Source organism: Harpia harpyja, chromosome 17 (genome assembly GCF_026419915.1).
Source record: "Harpia harpyja isolate bHarHar1 chromosome 17, bHarHar1 primary haplotype, whole genome shotgun sequence".
NCBI lineage: Eukaryota > Metazoa > Chordata > Aves > Accipitriformes > Accipitridae > Harpia > Harpia harpyja.
The window spans coordinates 8,146,447-8,166,439 of NC_068956.1; the positions used below are offsets into that span (position 1 = coordinate 8,146,447).

Below are 19,993 nucleotides of genomic sequence, written 5' to 3' on the forward strand. Positions count from 1 at the left end.
TTTTCAGGGCGTCACAATACCTGGACTGGGCACCTTCTGCCTTATTAAACACTATTTGTCCACGGGCGCGTCTGATCTCCTGCACACGCTGAAGCCCATCTTCCAGCTGTCGGAGAACTTTGCATGGGTTCACGGGCTCCAGTACGAGAAAGAAACTCTTCCTGGTAAGCAGGCGGATGAACGGGATGGCCTCCCCTTGTGAGGCCGTCGGGGTGCCTGCGGAACTGCTGCTGCCAGGGGACTGAGAGGAGTCTAGGGCTCCTTGAGAAAGGCCTGAGATCAGCCCGAGCTCCTCACAAGCAAAGACAGCCCCCCGCCTTCCGCCGGCTGCCAAGCCGCAGCTCCTGAAAAGGTCCCTCTCTGCACTGTTTGCACCCTGATGGCCGCATTGACCGTCATTTCTGCTCATGGCAGCAGGGAGGATGTGCCGAGTCCCCAGAAATGCACCATGGGTGTGGGGCGCTAGGCCCTCAGAGCCTGTTTTCGGGGATTGTCTTCTTTGCAGCGTTGATCCTCTTTCTTTGCTCTAGCAGTCAGGGATATTGCCCTGCCTGACAGGATTTCGGCCCCCAACGCTGTGACACTTGGGGACAACTCTGCTGGGAAAGGGAATGGCTGCATGTGGTGGGAAGCAAAAGATTCCTTGTGGGGGGCAATGCAGGCCTGGTGTTACAAAGAAATCCTTGCTATCCCCATGGCACCTCAGCCCAGAGAGTGCTTTGAGCTGGGGACAGGAAGGGGCTACACCTCATTTTTGAGATGCACCAGAGGAATCTGCTAGACAGCTCTCTAGCAGAGCTTTGCCCGTGGGCTCGGCAGCTGCGCATACTTGACTGTCCACCACTTCAGCACTAACTTAATTTGCTCCCTGCTTGTTTTTCCACAGGAGCTTCTATAATTGTTCTCTTGAATCATGCCTCAGTATCCTTGGACACCTGCGTTCCTCGGGACATGGTGCAGTGCTGCGTGTTCCCAAGTCCTCAGAACGCTGTACTGAACTGTGGTCAAGAGACCCTGCTTTTTCTGTCTTACACCCTGGCAAAGAAGCAGGATGTGGACTTCATCTTCAAGGACATGGGCTGCCTGCGCTTCCGGAAGAACAAAGTCAAAATGCAGTTTTCCGCGGACTTTGTTTGCAGCCTGGATAGCACCGGCCGCCTGCTGAAATCTCTCCTCAGCGTGAGTGTCTCGCTCCGCCAGCACCGCCGTGGGTTCTTGGAAAGTGCCCGGAAAGGCCGCTGGCAGTGACTTCTCCTTGTGGGTCTGACTCGTCTCCTGCTTGAGACGGCTGCCTCTCGCCCTTGCACAAAGCCAGGCGGCGTTATGACTGGGGTGCAGGCGCTCGCTGTGCAGCTCCTGCTTCCAGTAAGGAGGGGTTAACGCTGAGGACGGGGAGCTCTGCCAGAGGGCAGCTTTCTGCCTTAGCGGCCCAACGGCCGGCTGCCTCGGTTGGCGACGGGCTCCTTTCCTGGCAATGGTCCCACGCGGGGCTGTCTCTCCTGCAGAGGTCAAGCATGACGTGTTCGGCCGTATCGGGCAGAAAGGACGCCCTTTCCCAGATGGCTTCTGGCGATGTGGTTGTGTTTCCCAAGTGAGTATGTTTGCTTCTGCAGCCCTTGGCCGCTGACCACGTCAGCAGCTTCTCTTGGGTCGGCCGGTAGTGCCAGGGCTTGCCCGCTGCTCGGGAAGGAGCTGGAGGGAGATCTTTCCCAAGGCCTGGATCCTGTTGTCTTCTTGCTTCCAGGATCAGGCTCTATGTAGCACCTGGAAGAGCTGCTGGGGAAGGGGCTCTTCAGACTCCCAAGGGGCTTGTGGAGGAAAAGGAGAAGCAAGGCTAGAGGAAGAGCCTAACAGAACAAGTAATGTGGGAGCTGGCTCCTGGGAGTACCTGTGTGTGCAGGTTTTGCTTTACCTCTTAATCTGTCTTTTACCTCAGCCCAGAGGTATTCTTACTTTTACCATTCTGATTCTCTTCCCCATGTCACTGCCAGGGAGTGAGCAAGCTGTTTTATGGTGCTTAGCTGCCTACAATCATTAATCAACGGATGCTAACAGTGATCAGGCCTGACTTCACAATATGGGGAGAGGGCCATGTGCTCTTGGGATCACTCCATGTGCATCTGAGCTTGTTCAACACCCTGGGCTGTTCCTGGAGTTCAGTGAGAGATGGCTCAGACACTTACAGGGAGAAGGGCCCAGGCACGGGAGGGACTTTCAGACTTTGCCCAAAACAGCCGTTGCCTCCTCCAGGGGAGCTGGGGGCTGAAGGTACCCAGGTCCCAGGATTAATTTTTGTCCTCAGAAAGCCAGGCAGGGGCTGCCATCTCTCTGGCTGGCCTCGTCCCTACAAGGCGTGACAGATATCACATAAAGCCAGAGGATAAAAAGAGGCCCCTCTGTGGCAAGGGCAGGGCTCGATCCTCCCTCTCTTGGAGTCACTATTTGCCTGGCCAAAACAGGCTGGACCAGAACCACTAAGAATAAACCGTGCTTCTGGAAGTCTGAAATTGGAATAGTGAAGAAGTAAGACTTTCAAGCCACCTGTCAAAAAGCATCTAGTCTTTGGCCTCATTGGCAGAGGCATGAAGCCTTTCCGGCTGGCAGTGTTTGAAGAGGAAGACCGTCAAGTGACTGTCATGAGACTGGCTGAGTGCTCCCCGATGCTCCCAGGCTGTTCAGGAAAATTTCCTCTCTTTGTGGCTCCACCTATAAGGCATTCTCTTTTTTTTTTTTTCATTCTTGCCTAATATTTGAGAAGTCAGGCTCAGAAGCCGAACACACAGAAAGGTCAAGCCTTTAACGGAGCAATGGGGAGGTGCGTGGGAAGGAGAAGAGGGAAGAAAGTAAGAGAAGCTGTGTAGGCACCTTTCTGAAACAAAAAAAGTAATTGCCACCCTGCCGCCTCCCTTCTCAAAAGCAGACTTTTTCCAGAAGCCATGGAAAAGGAAAGCAAGCCTCAGTTTCAAGGTCTCTTGCTCAGTAAGTGTATTTCTCAGTGCCTCTCCCTGAACCTGAAACTTGACAGCTTTCTCTTTCCTTCCTTAGCCTAGGTGAGAAGACCTACCTGCGCGAGGAGTGTGAAAGGTGCTGGCATTACAAGCACATGGACACTGGAGAGACGAGACCGCGGCTCATCAGCAAAGGGACAAGATGCTTTACCTGGTGCCTAAAGCCACTTAAAGATACTAAATAAAGACTGTGGTAACCAGCCTTGGCCTTGCTGTGTGTGAGCGGTGAGAACTGGGAAGGGAAGACCGGCCAGCAAGCCGCTCTGTTCTTTCCCAGTTACAGTCAGGAACACCATCATCCCACTGGGATAGTGTTTGGCGGGGCGTGACAGTTTTGCAGGGCTAGGGGAGGCCTTCCTGGGACGCTGTGATACGGAGAGACCCCCAGGAGGGCCTTTGGCTGGTGGCAGTGCTTCCTTAGCAGCGCCCAGCAGAAGATGCAGTGATGCAGTGGGGCGGACGCGTGTGGGTTTGGGGGTGCCCTGGTCTCCAGCTCGGCTCCCCGCTGTGTGTCCCTTGCCTCCTGTTCTTTTGGAGAGCAGCCTGGACTGCAGAGGGGAGGGAGTCTGTTGTCCCCATGGGGCTGAGGGAGGTTTTGGGGTTTGTTTCCAAGGGCGTGGGGCATAGGACAGTGCCAGGCTGCGTGGCCCGTGCACCAGCTTGGGTTGGATGAGACTCCGCAGACACTGGGGACTTTTGAAGCAGGAAAGGGTAGTGCTGCCCAAGTGTGCACCTCTCCCAGGGCAATGCGCACACTTCCCATCACATCCAGAGAGCCACGGGCAAATTGTGACTGTTGTGTGTGAGGGATGATCACGCACACAGCTGCTACCATGGAAGCGGGGCTCTGAGCTTCCCACTAGGAATGGGACTCATTCTTTCCGTGGTGGCCCAGGTAGCTTCTCCCAAGGCAGCTGAGCTGAGAGCTGGGCAGTATGTTAAGCAGGCAGCAACATGCAGTACTGGTTGACTGGGATGGGCTGCAGCCATAGTCCTTCTCTTTCCTTGGAGTACTGACTGCCCAGCTTGGACTCTGTTTTATTCCCTACTGATATGCTCCCACAGAGAAAAAGCAGCAGCAAGTAAAAAAACTACTTGGATTCATTTACTTTTACCATTCTGCAAGCCTGGAGGTGCATTTATATCAGCAGTGGTATGAACCATGGGAACTGATGGTAAAAATGAGAAAACAGTTCTCACAAAAACTTATACATCTTGTGTTTGCATGGCTGCGGGGGGCCACCTGTAATCATCAATAACAAACGAATCATAATCAGGACTGTAAACAAGCCGTTTCACAAAGGTTTCCTTGTCTGCTGGCTCGGGGTACCAAGAAGCAAGACCATGCTTGTAGGCCCAGTCAACAATCTGCAAAAAGATAAGCAAAACGAACTGATGAAACAACGTTGGCATGTTATGAAGTTGAAACCAACTGCAGTTTGGCCCTGGCTGTATTTTCCCTCTTTCCTCCCCTCAAAATTGTGTCCTTTTTTTCTTTTTTCTCCTGTGCAATATCTGTGAGTAGGCTGCGCTTCATCCCTTGGGTGAGGGAATGCAAGCTGCCTGCAATTACTGGCTGCTTAGAAATGCACACCCCTGCCCTGGCAAAATGGTTGGAATGTGCAATTAAAGAAGGAGAGCAGCCCTTTAACCACCTCCGCTCACACCCTTAAGCTCCTCAGCTACACTGTGCATCTGTCAGTAATTCCTAGCAGGCCAATGTGATTCTCGGTGGGTGTCCCCTGACCAGGAATTACAAATTTGATGTATACAGGGCACCGATCCCACAATTAGACAACAAGCCCAGATCTGGAATAGTATTTAGGTACTTAGGCCCCTATCCAATACAGGAGGAGAGGTTCCAAAATAGCAATTTGGAACCTAAAATCTTTTGGCAACTTGCGTCATGTTTGAATTTGACCCTAAACCTGATTTTTTGAAGTGCTGAACACTCACAGCTCCAAGCAATAAAGCAGAGCTTTGTGAGCTGTGAGGCACCTGGAATCGGAAGGTATTTTTCACATTTGGGCTTTAATGATGGGAGAAATCAAAGCAGCAATTCTAGCTGGAAGCATTCCTGAGAATCATTGCATTAGGCTGTAGAATAAGTTGAATTAAAAAACCACAAAGCAAAAATGATGCCAGGGCAATTCCTGCCCTCCCTACCATGGAAAGTGGAAATAAAAGTGGAAATACTCACTTTCACAGCGATTTTGAGAGACACCTCTCTGATGCTGTCCAAGGGCGGATAGAGTCTTCCTTCTGCAAGATTCTGCTCTGTCACCTCGGCAGCAATAGACTAGAAAGAAGAGAAAGGTGGATGGTCTCAAGCACGTACCACATTCACTAGCATTACATGATGTGTGGCTGAAACCTTAGCAGTGGCAGAGCTGGGACTAGTTCTCAATGGGAACTGCTGAACTATTCGAAATACATGTGTGCATATATTTCATTACAGACTCAAAACTGGAGCCAGAATGGTGGAAGTGCTGTGCCAGGGAAGCAGTTGTGGAGAATGAGGAGAACCGTGTCATGGCTCCTGCACCTCTGTAGGTGCAATGGAAGCGTGAGCTTTCCCTGAGACTGGAAAGGGCTGCAGCTTTTTGCTGAGGCTGTGCCACTTCCACTCAACGCATTGCCCCAGGCCAGCTTCTTGAAAACACCTGAAGTAGGTGCATGTGCCTCTTATCGTTTCTTAAAAAATATTAGTTAAATGCCAGTTGGAAACCTCTGCTGTGATGAGGAAGATATCATCAGAGATGTGCCGGACTCCGCAGGCAATGACTCCCAGTGCCACTCCTGGGAAGACGTAGGCGTTGTTTCCTTGGCCAGGGAAGAAGGTCTGTCCGTTGGGCAGGGTCACCTTTGAGAATGGACTCCCACTTGCAAATATTCCCCGGCCCTGATCAAAATTGAGAGAAAGAGGCATCCAAACTCAGAAGAGAAGTCTTACATTTCTGCTGCTTGCCATGATCGGTGCTCAGGGGACTCTGGTGACCAAGTGGACAAATCTCCAGCCAGTCAGTGAGAGGCATCTCCACCAGAGCCATCTCCAGTTGATGCTTCTGGAGGGCCTGGTCCCCAGGGCCACGAACAGGGCTGTGGACAGGGCCACTGAGCACTGAGTGGGTGTTTGTACTGCCCAACTGCAAGTGCTCTGAACTTGCTGAGAAGGAGTCTCTCCTCTTCTCATCAACCATCTATGGAGCGTGAAGGGAGACTCATGTGGGATAAAGGCCTGGGGGCTGTGTGATTGCTCTAGCTAGCAGCAGGTGGTGGGGAGGGCAAAGGGGAGAGTGAGACGAGGCCTGCTCTCTCACGCCAAGTCAATCCACATGACAGTAATTCTTCAGTGACATTGGGTCCAAGTTGGGTGATGAAACCATTACATAAACAACTGGGTTGGCAAAACACAGGGGACAGTACCCTGGGAGGATGAGACATCTCAGACAGCTATGGGTCAAGGAGGCAAACACTTTCTTTAGAGGATCACAAAGTAATTCAGGCTGGTAGGGACCCAAACTCCTGCTCACAGCAAGGTCAGCTATGAAATCAGACCAGGCTGCTCAGGGCTTTATCCAGCCTGGACTTGAAAACTTGCAAGGACAGAGACTGCATGAGCAATCTGGGCCCCTCTGCTACCTCCTGACTCTCCTCACAGTGTGAAAGTTTTTCTTTCTGACCAGCTTGAACCTCTCTTATTTCAACTTATGCCCACTGTCACTTGTCCACCCACTATGCACCACTGTGGTTTCCTCGGTACAGTCATGGCCACAGCGTACCCGGAGCACCCAGCTTCCCTACGCTGAGCTCCAGTACCTCGGTGAGGCGGTAGCACTGCTCCGCTGTGCACTCCGCTTTACTTGTGGGGTTGCTCAGGGCAAACACGATGGGCCTCTCATTGAAGGCTGCCATGTCCTTCAAAATCTTCTCAGTGAAAGCTCCTGCAACGGCTGCGACACCTAAAACAACAACAGCAGAGTGAGCCGGTGCTTTCCGACTATCTGACTTCAGCGCATTGGGCTGATCCCTCCTGAACGCCTCTATGGGTAAACGAACTGTGGGAGGGAACAGGCTCCACCTCTGGAGATGCAGGTGGGAATGTTTCTTTCTCGTATGACAGCGAGATTAAAAGCCTGTCTCAAAATAAAGCCCTCTGCTCCTCTGGGCAGAGTGGGGATCAATGTTTAGTCCCGTCTGGCTGCAGCACCTTGCCTCCCAAAGGCTCAGCACTTTGTCTCCCCAAACCTGCACAAGCTGCCTGTTGTCATCCTCGTCCTGCCCAGCCTGCCAGGGCCAAGTTTGGTGCCGAGAGCCCCAGATCCTGCATCCCTCAGTGCCTCCCTCTGCAGCCCTGTCTGGGAGGGCTCCTAGAGCTCCAAAAGAGAGGAAGCCGGTGCCCCACAGTCGAAGGGGAAAGGATGGGGAGAACTCAACTGACAAAATGGAGGTAAAAAAACCCTCATTTCGTTTTGACTGGGAGAACAAAAGGCGGCCCTGGAAGAAAGACAGAAACTCTCCTAAGAATTGAATTGACGTGAAAAGGTTGTGCTAAGGGAACTCCACCTATAATTGCAGTAGGCTTCACTTTCTGCACAACCTCTTCCAGCGTCTTCACACTGGGGTGGTCCTGGGCAAACATTTCTTTCTCATGGTTCAGGTGGCTCCTGCCCTGTGAGGAAAAAGGAGGAGTCAAACTTTGGTCTGTTGGCAAAAGGTGGAGACATAATGTAGTAACTCATCAGTTCGTTTCATCTCTTGGCCCTCCACCTAAACCAGATTCCACAGAGCAGCCAGTCAGGCATTGAGCTGTTGGTGTAAAGTCACATGGGGCTCCTCTCACCCTCCAAAATACATTGATTGTATGGAAGAAGGATCCGGCTGCCAGGGCAAAGAATTTGTACACGTAGCACAAGTCTCCTCAAGTCAAGGGACAAGGGCAGAAGCCTGGAGGACCCAGGGAGGGCAGAGTAGAGCTGAGCCAGGCTGGGTCACCAAGCAGGGCACAATGTTGCTGTTGTAATACCCCATATGACATGCAAGACTTCCAGCACTGCTTGAGACCATGGCCAGCAGTGTATGCTGCCTCTTTAGAGGCCCAGCCCGAAGTGTTGCCTTTAGGGCAGCCAGTGCTGTTGGTACAGTGTTGTTTCAGAGGACCTAGTCCTCTGAAAGCAGGAACAGCTCTGCTGACACCGATAAAACTGCAGCCCTTACTGCAGGGCTGAGCAGGAGTCCAAGGTATCTGCCTGCTCTGGCCTCTCTCTAGCTTGTGGGAGGTGGTGGGCAACTGGAGCTTGGGTCTGGAGACAAATTTACCTTCACAATCAGTCCCTTGGAGTCCACCATCCAAATTTTTTTGATGGCATCCTCTCGTGAAATTCCTTCCTTTTCCATGGCCATGAGGATGAGATGAGCTATGCCCATTGCAGCCTGGAACACAGTATATAAACACTTCATTGGGGCATCACCATCTTTTGGGGGAGAAGATTTTAAATGAGAGATGTTGGGTCATTCCTCAGCACCACACAAAGCAAGGAGGCCTTCTGCTCTGTGGTTGCACAGGCATGGGGCTGATTTTAGCATTGTAGGTGCTGCCATAAATAAAAAAACCCCAATCGTCCAGCAGAGCAGGCTGCCTGTGAGGCTGGAGCAGTGGAGGTGCTGGTAGAGGCTTGACAAGTAGAGGCTGTCTCCATCATTTAAACTAGCTGCTGCAGGGGAAGAAAAGGGGCAGACACTCAGCAAACTTTGGTGATGATGCCAGTACAGAGGAGCTCAAAGCGAAGCAGGATTGCTGCATCTGAAGTACTGCCAAGAGGAAAGTCCTGTTCTCCCATTCCTGCCTGAGGAAGCAGCCCTGGACATGCTGTGTGTGTTAGTGGTCCTACAGCTGTGCCTGGCCCTCCTGCCCAGATGGGGACTAACAAGGCAGGAGGGTCTCTGTGCCACAGAGACGGCGGCCAGCACAGACGTGTCTGCCAGGAGCGGTAGAGAAAGAGAACAACCTTTGTTTCACAGAAGGATAGACAAACAGTGAGTAACGGACCTTCCCAAAGTCCAACAGGTGGGCGAGAGCTGAGCCAGGACCTGGACCAACGCCTTTAGTCCACAGTCCAGGCTTTAGAAACTTTTTTTCCCCCTGTCTCTTTGAGCAAGGTGCCATACAGACTACCTGACTTCTGCCATGGGGGCAATGACTGACTCCAAAAAGTGAGGTTATGTTTTTAATGTTCTTTCTTTGAGTCTGAGTCCTTTTGACTCTATTGCTAAAGAGGCTCTGGTTTACCCTAAATACCAGCCCTGAGGACTCAAACCAGCCTCTTTAATGTTCCTGCAGCACCCTGCCTCATAAGGGACTTCCCTCAAGGTACTTAAAGCCCCACTGACACATGGGCAGCCTCGTAGCATCCAGGAAGTCTGCCCAGGACTCATGGGCCAAGAAGTCACCGGAAGATTGTTGGCAACTTCTATGCAGCAGCAAGATCCACCCATGGGGCCCACTCCTGCCCAGTAACAAGGAACCTGCTTCTGTGCTTTGTTTTCATGAAGCCAAGCCTTGCAGGCAGTTTCATGGTTGACTTTTCTCTCTAAATTTGAATTTAGATCATATTTAGGAACAAACTCAAGAACATTCTCACCTCTCCAGCTCCCTGAAAAACAAACTTATGGTCAGAGAGCTTGTTCTTTGTGATCCTTAAGGCTGCAAAGATGCCAGCAACTGCAACAGATGCAGTACCTGAAAAGAGAGAAACACCATGAGATGGACATCCCGGCAAAAGGATTGGCTACCCTACTGATACGCTGTTAGAAACCGTGTGGTAGGGACCATTCTTAGATCCTGTCACTAAAGGCTCAGAGTGCCTTCACTACTCTGAAATATTAATCCTCAGAAGACCCCTGCAAGGCAGGAGAACAATTTCCCTCTATGTAGTCAGAAGGACACCGAATCCTAGAATGCCAAAAGAAGTTAATACTTAACTCCCAAGGGTTTAAGATGCATGTGACTTGTCTAAGGTCACATAAGACATCTGTAGCAGAGTGGTGGTCTGAACTTGGGCACCCTTGTCACAAAATCCTCTGTGATCACGGAATTACCATCCTCTTCTCCTCATTTACCTTCACAGCCCAGCACCACCTTCTCTTTTTCCACTTCCCTGATACTGTGATACACTGACTCAGAGCCATCATGCTTCACTGCCAAGCATTAAGGTGTCAATGAGAATATGAGTTGGTCCTGGATTAGTGAGAAATAATCCAGTAAATGGAGAGCAGAGTCCTGCTGTTACAGTCACCGTGATATGTACAGCTTTCCATTCATCAAGGGAGGCAGGTGTCTAGACTGAATAAACCTGCCTTCACCCCACATCAATCACATATAGTAGTCACCTAATGTCCTATCCCAGGTGAAGGAACATGGTGGGAAGAAATCAAGTAAGGCACAGACTAATGAGGATTCAGGCACTGGTGGCACCTCAGGTCACCTCGGCAATGTGGATACAAGCATTAAAGGTGAGCTAGGAATGAAGGAGGCAGTTTTATCAGAATATCTCAAATTGGAAGGGACCCAAAAGGATCATCAAGTCCATTAGTTTTATTCCTCAGTGTTTTAAAGGATACCAGTTCGGATGTGCCCCAACTCTGATGCTGTCCCCAGCTCTAATGCTGGTCTCTCCATTCTCACCTTCAAAAACTTTGTGAGAAATCAGGGAGTTCACAAGTAACAACTCTTGTGTGGGTGGTCATGGGTGGGGCAGATGATGAAACCTTTTAGGCTAATAAACCCGATTTCACCAAATTTCCAGCATTTCCTATTTTCCTGCCCATTTAATCAGCCAGTGCATCAGGCTTCCAATCAGCCAGTGCTTCAGTGAGACCCGTTGCAGGGTCCTTAGGGCCTGGGGTGCTGCAGGCACCAGCGAACAGCCTTGCTGGGAAACAGAGCAGCTCATGAGCAAAGCATGACCACGAGCAGTGAAACCAGCAGATGGTGCTGCCTCATCTGTCAAGGACCGAGAAAATAAATTCAGCTTTACCTGCTGCGTTTCTTTAGTGCAAAAGCCACAGCTAAACTAGAAATCTACTGGTATATCATGGCGTCGGGGAATGATTTACTCTCTCATTATTTCCGTGCAAGCAGAAAACCGAGTGGGACCACAGTTACTCTGGCAGAGAAGTAACTTGTATTGACACAGTTTATTTTGCTTAGGGAACCTATATAAGCTACTCTGACAAAATCTTTACTGGCCAGACCAGAAGTGTTTATCAGTACCATTAGTTCACCAACAATTTGTGTTTATAACTCTGATAAGTTTTGTTCTCCAAAAATTAATAATTAGTGCCACTTAAGAGTGATTCTGGTTTAGCAGAGCTGGCAGTGGCCACAATCCTGCAGCAAACGTTAGCGCCGCGGTGCCCCTGCACAGGCACACCAGTACAGAATGGCAGCAGCATCATGTCTTACCCATGAGGGCATTGCAAGCATCTGTGTCTTAAACACAAAATGGACTAGAATAATGGTTGGTGGCTTCGTAAGCTTCTTTCTTGCAAGGAATCACTTGAGACACTCGCTTCAGCACCCAGGATGAATTCCCTCCATTACCTCAGAAGACAGTTTGTATCATTTTATTTCCAGACCCAGAACCATCTGAGTTCAGTCAGTTTAAAAGGGAGTGATGGGGAGGGAACCAGCCACTGAGTGCTCTGCTGCTTCAGTATTAACATGTCAACTCAGACAACTGAGGGATGTATATGAAGGATTTCCTCTTGCTTCGCCTGCACTAAATCTCTGCCTTTTTAAGCTGTATTTAAAGTAATGTATTTACTGGGGGAAATGCCATGCCATCAGACTAGAAAAATTACGGAGGAAGATAATGAACATCCAAGGAATTCAAAGGAAAACCAGATAATTCTAGTACCTAAAGGGGGCCTACAAGAAAGCCAGAGAGAGACTTTTTAGTAGGGCCTGTAGTGACAGGACAAGGGGTAATGGCTTTAAACTGAAAGAGGGTAGATTTAGATTAGATGTATGGAAGAAATTCTTTACTGTGACGGTAAAGACGGTGAGACACTGGCACAGGTTACCCAGAGAAGTTGTGGATTACCCAACCCTGGCAGTGTTCAAGGCCAGGTTGGATGGGGCTTTGAGCAACCTGGTCTAGTGGAAGGTGTGGGTTGGAACTGGATGATCTTTAAGGCCCCTTCCAACCCAAACCATTCTGTGATTCTATGATAACTGCCTAGTTTTTAGATTTTGCTTTTTATGGGTGTCACATAGCTAGCCCATGCTCATGCTCTGTATTTCGATATGTCTATAATCAGCAGGACTGCTTGGCTTGCTGCCATGCCAGATGCTAAGGATGGGACTCCTCTAAACAAACATTTATGATCCTGCTCATGCTAAAGCAGACACCTGAACTGGGTCATATGAAATGCACCCTAAAAGTGTCACTACCACCACAGTTTTTGATGAGAGACAAGATAACTGGAATACATGTAGACACTTCTATTGCAGACATCTAAACTGTGGACGAAGGGATCCCACCCTGGCAGTTTGAACTGCAAAGAAGTAGGGAGAGACTGGGGTCCCACAGTTGTCAGAGATGCCAAGCTTGTGACACGCAGTGGAATAGGAACACCTATGCATATGCTCATGCATGGTCACACGCTATCTCCCAGGCTTACTTGGCACAGAAATCCCCAAATCCCCATGTGGGTGGGAGTGGGGAACTGATCAGAGGAAAAAAAATCCAACAGTGGAACAATTACAGTGCGACAGTGTAAGCGTCAGGTCACAGCATCAGCAGCAATGGATGCCTGGAAAGTATTTAAAAGAAAGAAATATAACTGGAGAAATATCTTGTTTCTCTTTGTCCTGACCTAGGCAAAATTGCTTTATGCCCTATGATTGTCAAGAAGTCTGATGGCACAAATGCTGGTATCTGCAAACCCATTTAAATGGAAAATGCTCATGGGACATTCAGCAGAGGGACTCGAGATCTTTGTAAAGATGTTACCAGCAGGAATTTGAGAAGTGGGGCCTAGGGAAAGAAAGGGTGCACGGATTCAGTCTGCAGAGCAGTGTGCATTTTGCAGAGCGGAGACCTGTGGGACTGGGCGTGCCATTACTCATCCCCCCACACTTGCACTGCAGCTCTGACTAACAGCAGGACTCTGTTCAGCTCTGCCATTCCTAATCCTCCTCCTCTCTCTCCAATGTGTTTCTAATCCCTCCACATCTCCCAAACTGCATCTCACTCCCATTACTCAAGTAACAAAGTTACCGTACCTTGGCGTCAGCTCAATATTTTTCTATGATAATTACAATTTCTGAGCATGGAACAATAGAGCTACTCTCTGGAGGAGAGTTCACAGCTGGTTCGTGTAAGGTATTGGCTAATCATTGTGCTTCAATTCTGAAAAGACCACAAAATGAGATGGGGGGGGGAACCCCTCACCATGAGTTGTGGCAAGAAAAAACAACCAGCCTTCAACACGTTGGTCTATCTGTTTTCCAAAGAGATTAAATGCTGCTATTGCAGATAACTACTTCCTTAAGTAATTAGCAAGAGCCAGCTTGGCTGGTCTATATCTGAGGTGAGATATGGAGGAGCGCAGGGAGAAGAAAGGAAAATGCTGGCAAATCATCCCGTCTGTCCAAGACTCAAAGTGAACGCTCAATATAATATCACAAAATAGCAAACAGACCTCAGGAGCCTCTCTGGGGAGTCCAGAGCAACAGGAACGGCAAAGAAAAGAGGCATTTAAAACTAAGGTACACTCAGGAAAATGGCCATCCCTGTAGGAATTAATCTCTGACACTCAGGCACATTCAGAATATTGTAAAACATTAAGGAAAACCCCTCTGAGGCTGACGTTCCACGTGCACTAGTGTAAGTAAGAACAAGCCCCAGTAGATGTCAGTGGAGCTACGCTGGAGCAAAACCCAGGGGCAAGGATCTGGATCTGCTCCACAGCTTCAAGACACTGCACAGATGGAAAAGGCTGCAGCCCAGAGGCACCCACGCCCGGGGACCTGATCCTTCCTCCAGAGTGGGGAGAGCGGACAGAGGGGTGAGCGGCTTCGCACACGGAGTTGCGGGCAGCGCTGGCACGAGTGCAACAGGGAAAGTGCTGCCCAGTGCTGATGTCAAGGCTGTGCCGCGAGTGACAGCACCCAGTGGCTAAGCAAGGGACGTGGGGAGAAGCGGGGACCCTGCGGGTGGTTGGGAGCAGGAGTCCCCCCGTGCTGAGGGCTGGCACTGCCCTGTCACCTGGCTCGGGCGCTGGCTGAGAGGAGCTGAGCATCACCACCATGCCAAATCCTTCTGATAGCAGCAGCGATGGGAGCACGCAGCCACACCGCTGCCTGTTTCTGCATACAGTACCCGTGTGGGTGATTCCCCCTTCTCTACAGCACACTGGTGGAAGAGATGGTCCAATTCAGCCTGATCTTTTGTTTTTTACCCTTGCCCCACCTGCTTGCACTTTGCCCCATCAAAACCATGCCAAGATGAGAGCCCAGGGAACAGCAAACACCAGTTTAACAGCTCCAGCAAAGGGCAGCCAAGAAAATATATCTAAATTTATGGACGCAGAGGAAGCATAGGGCTTTTCCAAATCCTGGTTCACATTAACTCCCTGCAGCAGTTCCGCCTGTTACTGGAAAGCAGTGGAGCTTGATCAGATGTACTCCAAATACATAATCAGAAGTCAAACACAACAAAGCTGAAGCAAAACGCTGCTCAAGTGTTTGCAGCTCAAGGTCTTCACCTCCATGGCTGCGGGCTAGTGTTAGCCTTCCCCCAAAGGGCCTCTGTAAGATGTTAAGAAAATAAACCTAGAAATGGTGTGGAGCAAGTCAACAGGAACAGCACTAAAACACAAAGCATCACTGCTCAGGGAAGGAACTCGCTTTCTCCACTAACAGACTTAGGGACACTAGTGACCCAGAAGAGGCGGTGGTATGGTGAAGAGCTGTCTGACAACGGAGACGCAGACCTCATCTTAAAGTAGATGCCTAACGTAGGTGATGTCTAGGTGCCCGTTTTTAATCCTTCCACTGTAAAGTGCTCGGACTATACAGTGCAGCATCTTAAAAATACGTCACAGCGCTGGCCTGTAGCATTGCCCCCCCTCCTGCCTGCGCAGAGTGCCAGCCAGCACACAGGCTGTGCCAACGGGCAGACCGAACCCCCTCGTCCACAAAGGCAGAGGCTACCAGGCGGCTGTCAGCACTTCACAAGAAAGCATCCCCATCCCCATCGCAGCAGTGGAGACCCCGTGGATGCTGTTTCAAACCAACAAGCTAAACCACGTCAGAGCACAGTCCTGTTCTGTTCATTTTGCCTCCTTAGCCTGGACTTAAAGATCACAGACAGCTTAATGCAGAGGTGACGTACGCTGTTCTTTACTGCAAAGGAGGAGTTTGCAATGGCATCCAGTGACAAGAAAAACAGCGAACAAGAAAAGCAGGAGAGGAAAGGGAAACATGTTACAATCCCCAACATGACAGAAGATACGGGCCAGATCTTTAGGGCCCTGCACCACTAAGCCCAAGACACTGAGACCCATTTACACCCAGGAGTCCATACTGTTCTGACCTGGCTTGTTTAGCAATGTGTGATTTAGACACAAGTCTAGGAGCCGGCCCTTAAACAGCTAATGCAGTAGCATCAAGGGAAAATGCAGGAGCCTCTTCTGCTGCAGGGCACAGCAGGTCTGAGGGGGCCTGGTAATGGCGAACACCTACAGGACCGAGAACATCTCCACATCTATCTTCAGGCTGGGTAAATCCCCACACGGAAAGCGTGCTGCTCAGGAGCTGCCTGGCAGGACATAGCCTGCTTTGTTCTGCAGCAGGGTATCGTCCAGCGCTCCCTTCCTATTGTGCTTCCCCCCCTCCTTAGTTTCCTGTGATAATTACTGATGCATTTTCCACGCCAGCTGAAACAACAAAGTAAGATACTGTACCATTTTAATCTGCTGAAATTAGTCAATGCGGAGCCAAAAACTAGCTTCGCTTGTTTCACACAGCACATGGAAACGTGCCCGCAAAATAGGCCACGTTTGCACATGGTCTATTTCTAACTTGCCCAAATGTTTGAAGCTGCTCCGACCAGCCTGTTCCCAACCTCAGCGGAGGTCTGGGAGCAGTGTTGCTCCAGGCTGAGACACTGCTTCCTGAAGTGTGCCGGAAAGGTTAGGGAAAGGGTATCTGCTAAGATAATGAGAAAAGGTGGTTGGTGGGTCAAGAGATATTTTGACACTCATCAGCAGTCACACATCTAACAACAAAGGGGAATCATTGCTCTAACGACTGGGGAAAGACCCGGAGAGGTTCTGCGAAAGTGATGACCCCTGTCCATTGCCTGTAGACTACTGTAGTTGTGGAGGGACTATGGAAATACAAAAGGCTGAGTGTTTTTAATGTAGCTATTGATTTGGGGTTTCCCATCTTGAGGGGCCTTGAAGAAGTCTCATTTGCATGGTGTAGGGGTTCAGCCTATTTTAGAAATCTGGTCTGTTCACAGCGTCTCAAACTGGATATAGATATATCTGAAACACTCAGACTGGTTGGTCCTTGAGAAGCTATCAATGTTACACTTACATCAGGTCTAGTTTTAAGAGACTGCTAAAGATGCCCAGAGCCAAGAGGTAGTAGGCTTTATGCTTCTGTGCACTATTCTCTCTGCCCTGCCCATATGTGTGAAAGGCTTTTGAATGACATGATCAGATACAATTAATTAAATAACACATTAGAGATTGCTTCATTTTTCTGCAACTCTGACTAAACTTGCAGAACAACTTCTGCTGTTCAGTACTGAGTAAGCAATCTAAGCCTAAGAAGAATTGATGTTTGATACGTGAATATGGAGGGTAACACACTGATCAACCAGGAGAATGAACTTTTCATAAAAAAAACAAGGTTGGAAAAGATCCCTGGAGGTCATCTAATCCAGTATGTGCTTAAAGCGGGGCTACCTTCAAAATTAGATTAAATTGCTTAGGGCCTTCTCAAAAAATAAAAGTCCCAAAGCCTTTCTGCACATATTCAACCACTCTCACAGTGAGGAACATTTTTGTTATGTCTGATCAGATAACTGAACTATGATACTGAAGGATCTCTGTTGCACCATAAGCTGAGTCAACCAATTCCAGTCACAGGCTGATGCATCTGATCCCACTTTTGCTTAGCCCAGGCACAAACTCCTGCTGATTCTTTGGTTACTCAGTGCACATCTTTGAAGGCTGTGTTGGAATTAGACAGGCTCTTTACCACAAAGACAGTGAGGCACGTGCACACAGAGCCCTAGTCCCATGCTGAGAACCTTAGGTGTGCAAATTTACAGGGTTTCTATGGACTCCTGCCTATTTGGCAGCGATTATTCAACAGACTAAGTCCATGAGACCTAATGAGATACATCTAGGGATGCTGAGGTACGTGGCCAATGGCATTACAAAGTCATTCTCTGAAAGGTTTTGGTAATTGGGGAGATTCCTAATTCCCAAAAAAAGACAAATGTCACACCCATCTTCAAGAAGACCCAGAATAAGGATCCAGGGAATTTTAGCTCAGTCAGCCTAACCTTGGGGATTACAAAGCAGATCTTCTGGAAGGTACATCTAGGAACATGAAGGTGATTGAGAACAGTATGGCTCTCCCAAGGCAAATCATGCCTGACCAACTCAGCTGCCTTCCTTGATGAGACAACTGGCTATGTGGACAGGGAGAAGGGTCGCAGTTGTTGCTTTCCTTGACCTGCATGAGGCCTTTCAAATAATCTCCCAAAGCATCCTTGTAGCCAAACTGGAGAGATACAGACTGAACAAGTGGACTATCAAGTGGGTGAAAAAGTGGCTAGGCTGCTAGGCTCAAAGGCTTGTGGTCAGTGGTGCAAAGTGGTACCAAGAGGCCAATACTATTTAAGTTCTATTAACAACCTGGATCATAAGACAGAGTGCACTCCCAGCAAGTTCATGGATGATTACAAATTGGGGATAGTGATTGATCCACTGGTGGGTATGACTGTCATTCACAGGGATCTCAGCAGGCTGGAGAAATGGGCTCAGGGAAACCTCATGAAGGTCAGCAAAGGCAAATGCAAAGTCCTGCAGCTTTGCAGAAGACTTGGGGGTAATGGTGGACAACAAGTTGAAGATGAGCCAGCAATGCGCCCTCGTGGTGCAGAAGGCGAACAACCTGCTAGAATGCGTCAACAGAAGTCTAGGCAGCAGGTCAAGGAAAGTGATCATTTCTTTCTATTTCAGCACTTTTGAGGTCATCTCTAGACTAGCATCTCCAGTTTGGGGCTCTCAGCACAAGGAATATATTGACGAACTGGAGCAAGTCCAGAAGAGGGCCATAAATATGACCAGGATGTACAAAGAGGACTGAAGGACCTGGGTTTGAATAGGCTGGAGAAGACTAAGAGGGCATCTAATTTCTGTCTACAGCTACTTACTGAGTGTTTGTAAAGAAGCCAGATTCTTCTCAGAGGTGCATAGGAAAAGGATGAGAGGCAATGAACACAAGTTGCATCTAGAGAAATTCCAGTTAGGTATTAAGGGAAAAAAATGCACAAGAAAGATGAGAAAACTTTGGAACGGGTAGCACAAAGAGATTGCGAATATCCAAGTGAGGGCTGGGTGATGTCCGGAGGTCCCTTCCAAACTAACCTCTTCAGTGATTTTATATATTTTCTTGTATGAAGCAGGAAGCCAGAGATGCCTGTCTCAGGGATTCACAAGACTTGACAGGTTTGTAAGACTTCTCAGTTGTCTACTTTCTGTTTATCACTGTGCACAGTTCAGTGGAGCAAAGTTAGAGAAGGAAGAGGAAGAGCAGGATCTAAAGTATTCCCATTACCCTCCAATTTCATATGTGCTTCACCGCCTGTCCTGGTATTTTACTGCAAAAAAGGAAGAAGTGACAATTTTCTCCCATGGAGCTGAAATTGAAGCTGTTGCCCCTTGCATGAACCCAGACAGAGCTGGGAAAGGACTGATGTCATCACCCCCATAGAGGAAGAAGAAGCACTCCCTTAATGGGGAGCTCCCACGTGCGGGCACTACAAGCCAGCTCCTGCTAGCTCCCAGGCTAATGGCTTTCAAAATAAGAGCAATCACCTCATCCCAGTTTGTGGTACCTGGCAGGCATCCCACTCAGCATCAGCAGGCTGGTTCGAACTGGAAGAGGTCTAAGTCACTTTAATTCTGCGGGGTTAGGATGGATTTGGCAATACAGTAATTTGTGTGACAAAAAAAAAAAAAAGTAGGCGTTAATATTTTAAACTGCTTTCTGTTCGTGTAGGCCCTGGGACAGCAAGAGGGAGGCCTAAGGGAGATTAAGTGGAGCAATTTATACTTTTTCCCACATCTCGTCTGTGTGTGTGTGTGTAGGCACATTGCATTCAGAGTCCCACTAACCAATGGGCAATGAGTTTAAATTAGTATAGCTCAGGCCTCATCTAACTTGCACTGTTTGTGCCTAAGACGTGTTTTTAAATCAATATACTTAAAACAATGCCAGCTCAGAAGCTGGGATAATTCAGGCTTCAGGAGGTCTGTTCCTGCCTGACTTGAGTAAAATGAACCAGGCCTGCTTAAACAAGGCTTTGTATAATTCTCATTAATCATTTAAAACACAATTTGCATTGAAGTCTCCCACTTTTTTAAGTAGTCGAGTCATGAAACACCAGCATGTTAGAAAAGAGAGGGCCTGAGGCAAACCCAAAGAACAGGACGGTGTAAGTGAGAAAATGGCAATCCCTACCTCTCTTATATCATCTGGGGATACAGAGGAGTATATTAGGGTGAGTAAATCAGACTACTCATCCCAGCTTCAACTCCATTAATCTCTGGCATGACTCCAAGACAGAGTTAACTGAGCAAATCCAAGTTACTTCAGCTTCCCAAAGGCCCTCAAAACTCATTCCTGACTACAACCCTGGCTTGGAATCCCCTTTTCTTTCTGACAGCTACAT

General features: G+C 49.0%; 1 protein-coding gene across 1 annotated transcript in view; it reads right to left on the reverse strand.

Moving 5' to 3' along the window:
• Positions 1–4,091: 4,091 nt before the first annotated feature.
• The window catches only part of ME3 (malic enzyme 3), a 128,371-nt gene continuing 112,469 nt past the window's right edge, over positions 4,092–19,993 (reverse strand). The window contains exons 8-14 of the mRNA XM_052812884.1: positions 9,650–9,747; positions 8,328–8,441; positions 7,575–7,680; positions 6,828–6,970; positions 5,737–5,910; positions 5,209–5,307; positions 4,092–4,376 (exon numbers count right to left, since the gene is read on the reverse strand). Coding sequence (XP_052668844.1) covers positions 4,215–4,376; positions 5,209–5,307; positions 5,737–5,910; positions 6,828–6,970; positions 7,575–7,680; positions 8,328–8,441; positions 9,650–9,747 — 896 coding nt within the window. The 3' untranslated portion in view covers positions 4,092–4,214. The remainder of the gene's footprint in view (positions 4,377–5,208; positions 5,308–5,736; positions 5,911–6,827; positions 6,971–7,574; positions 7,681–8,327; positions 8,442–9,649; positions 9,748–19,993) is intronic.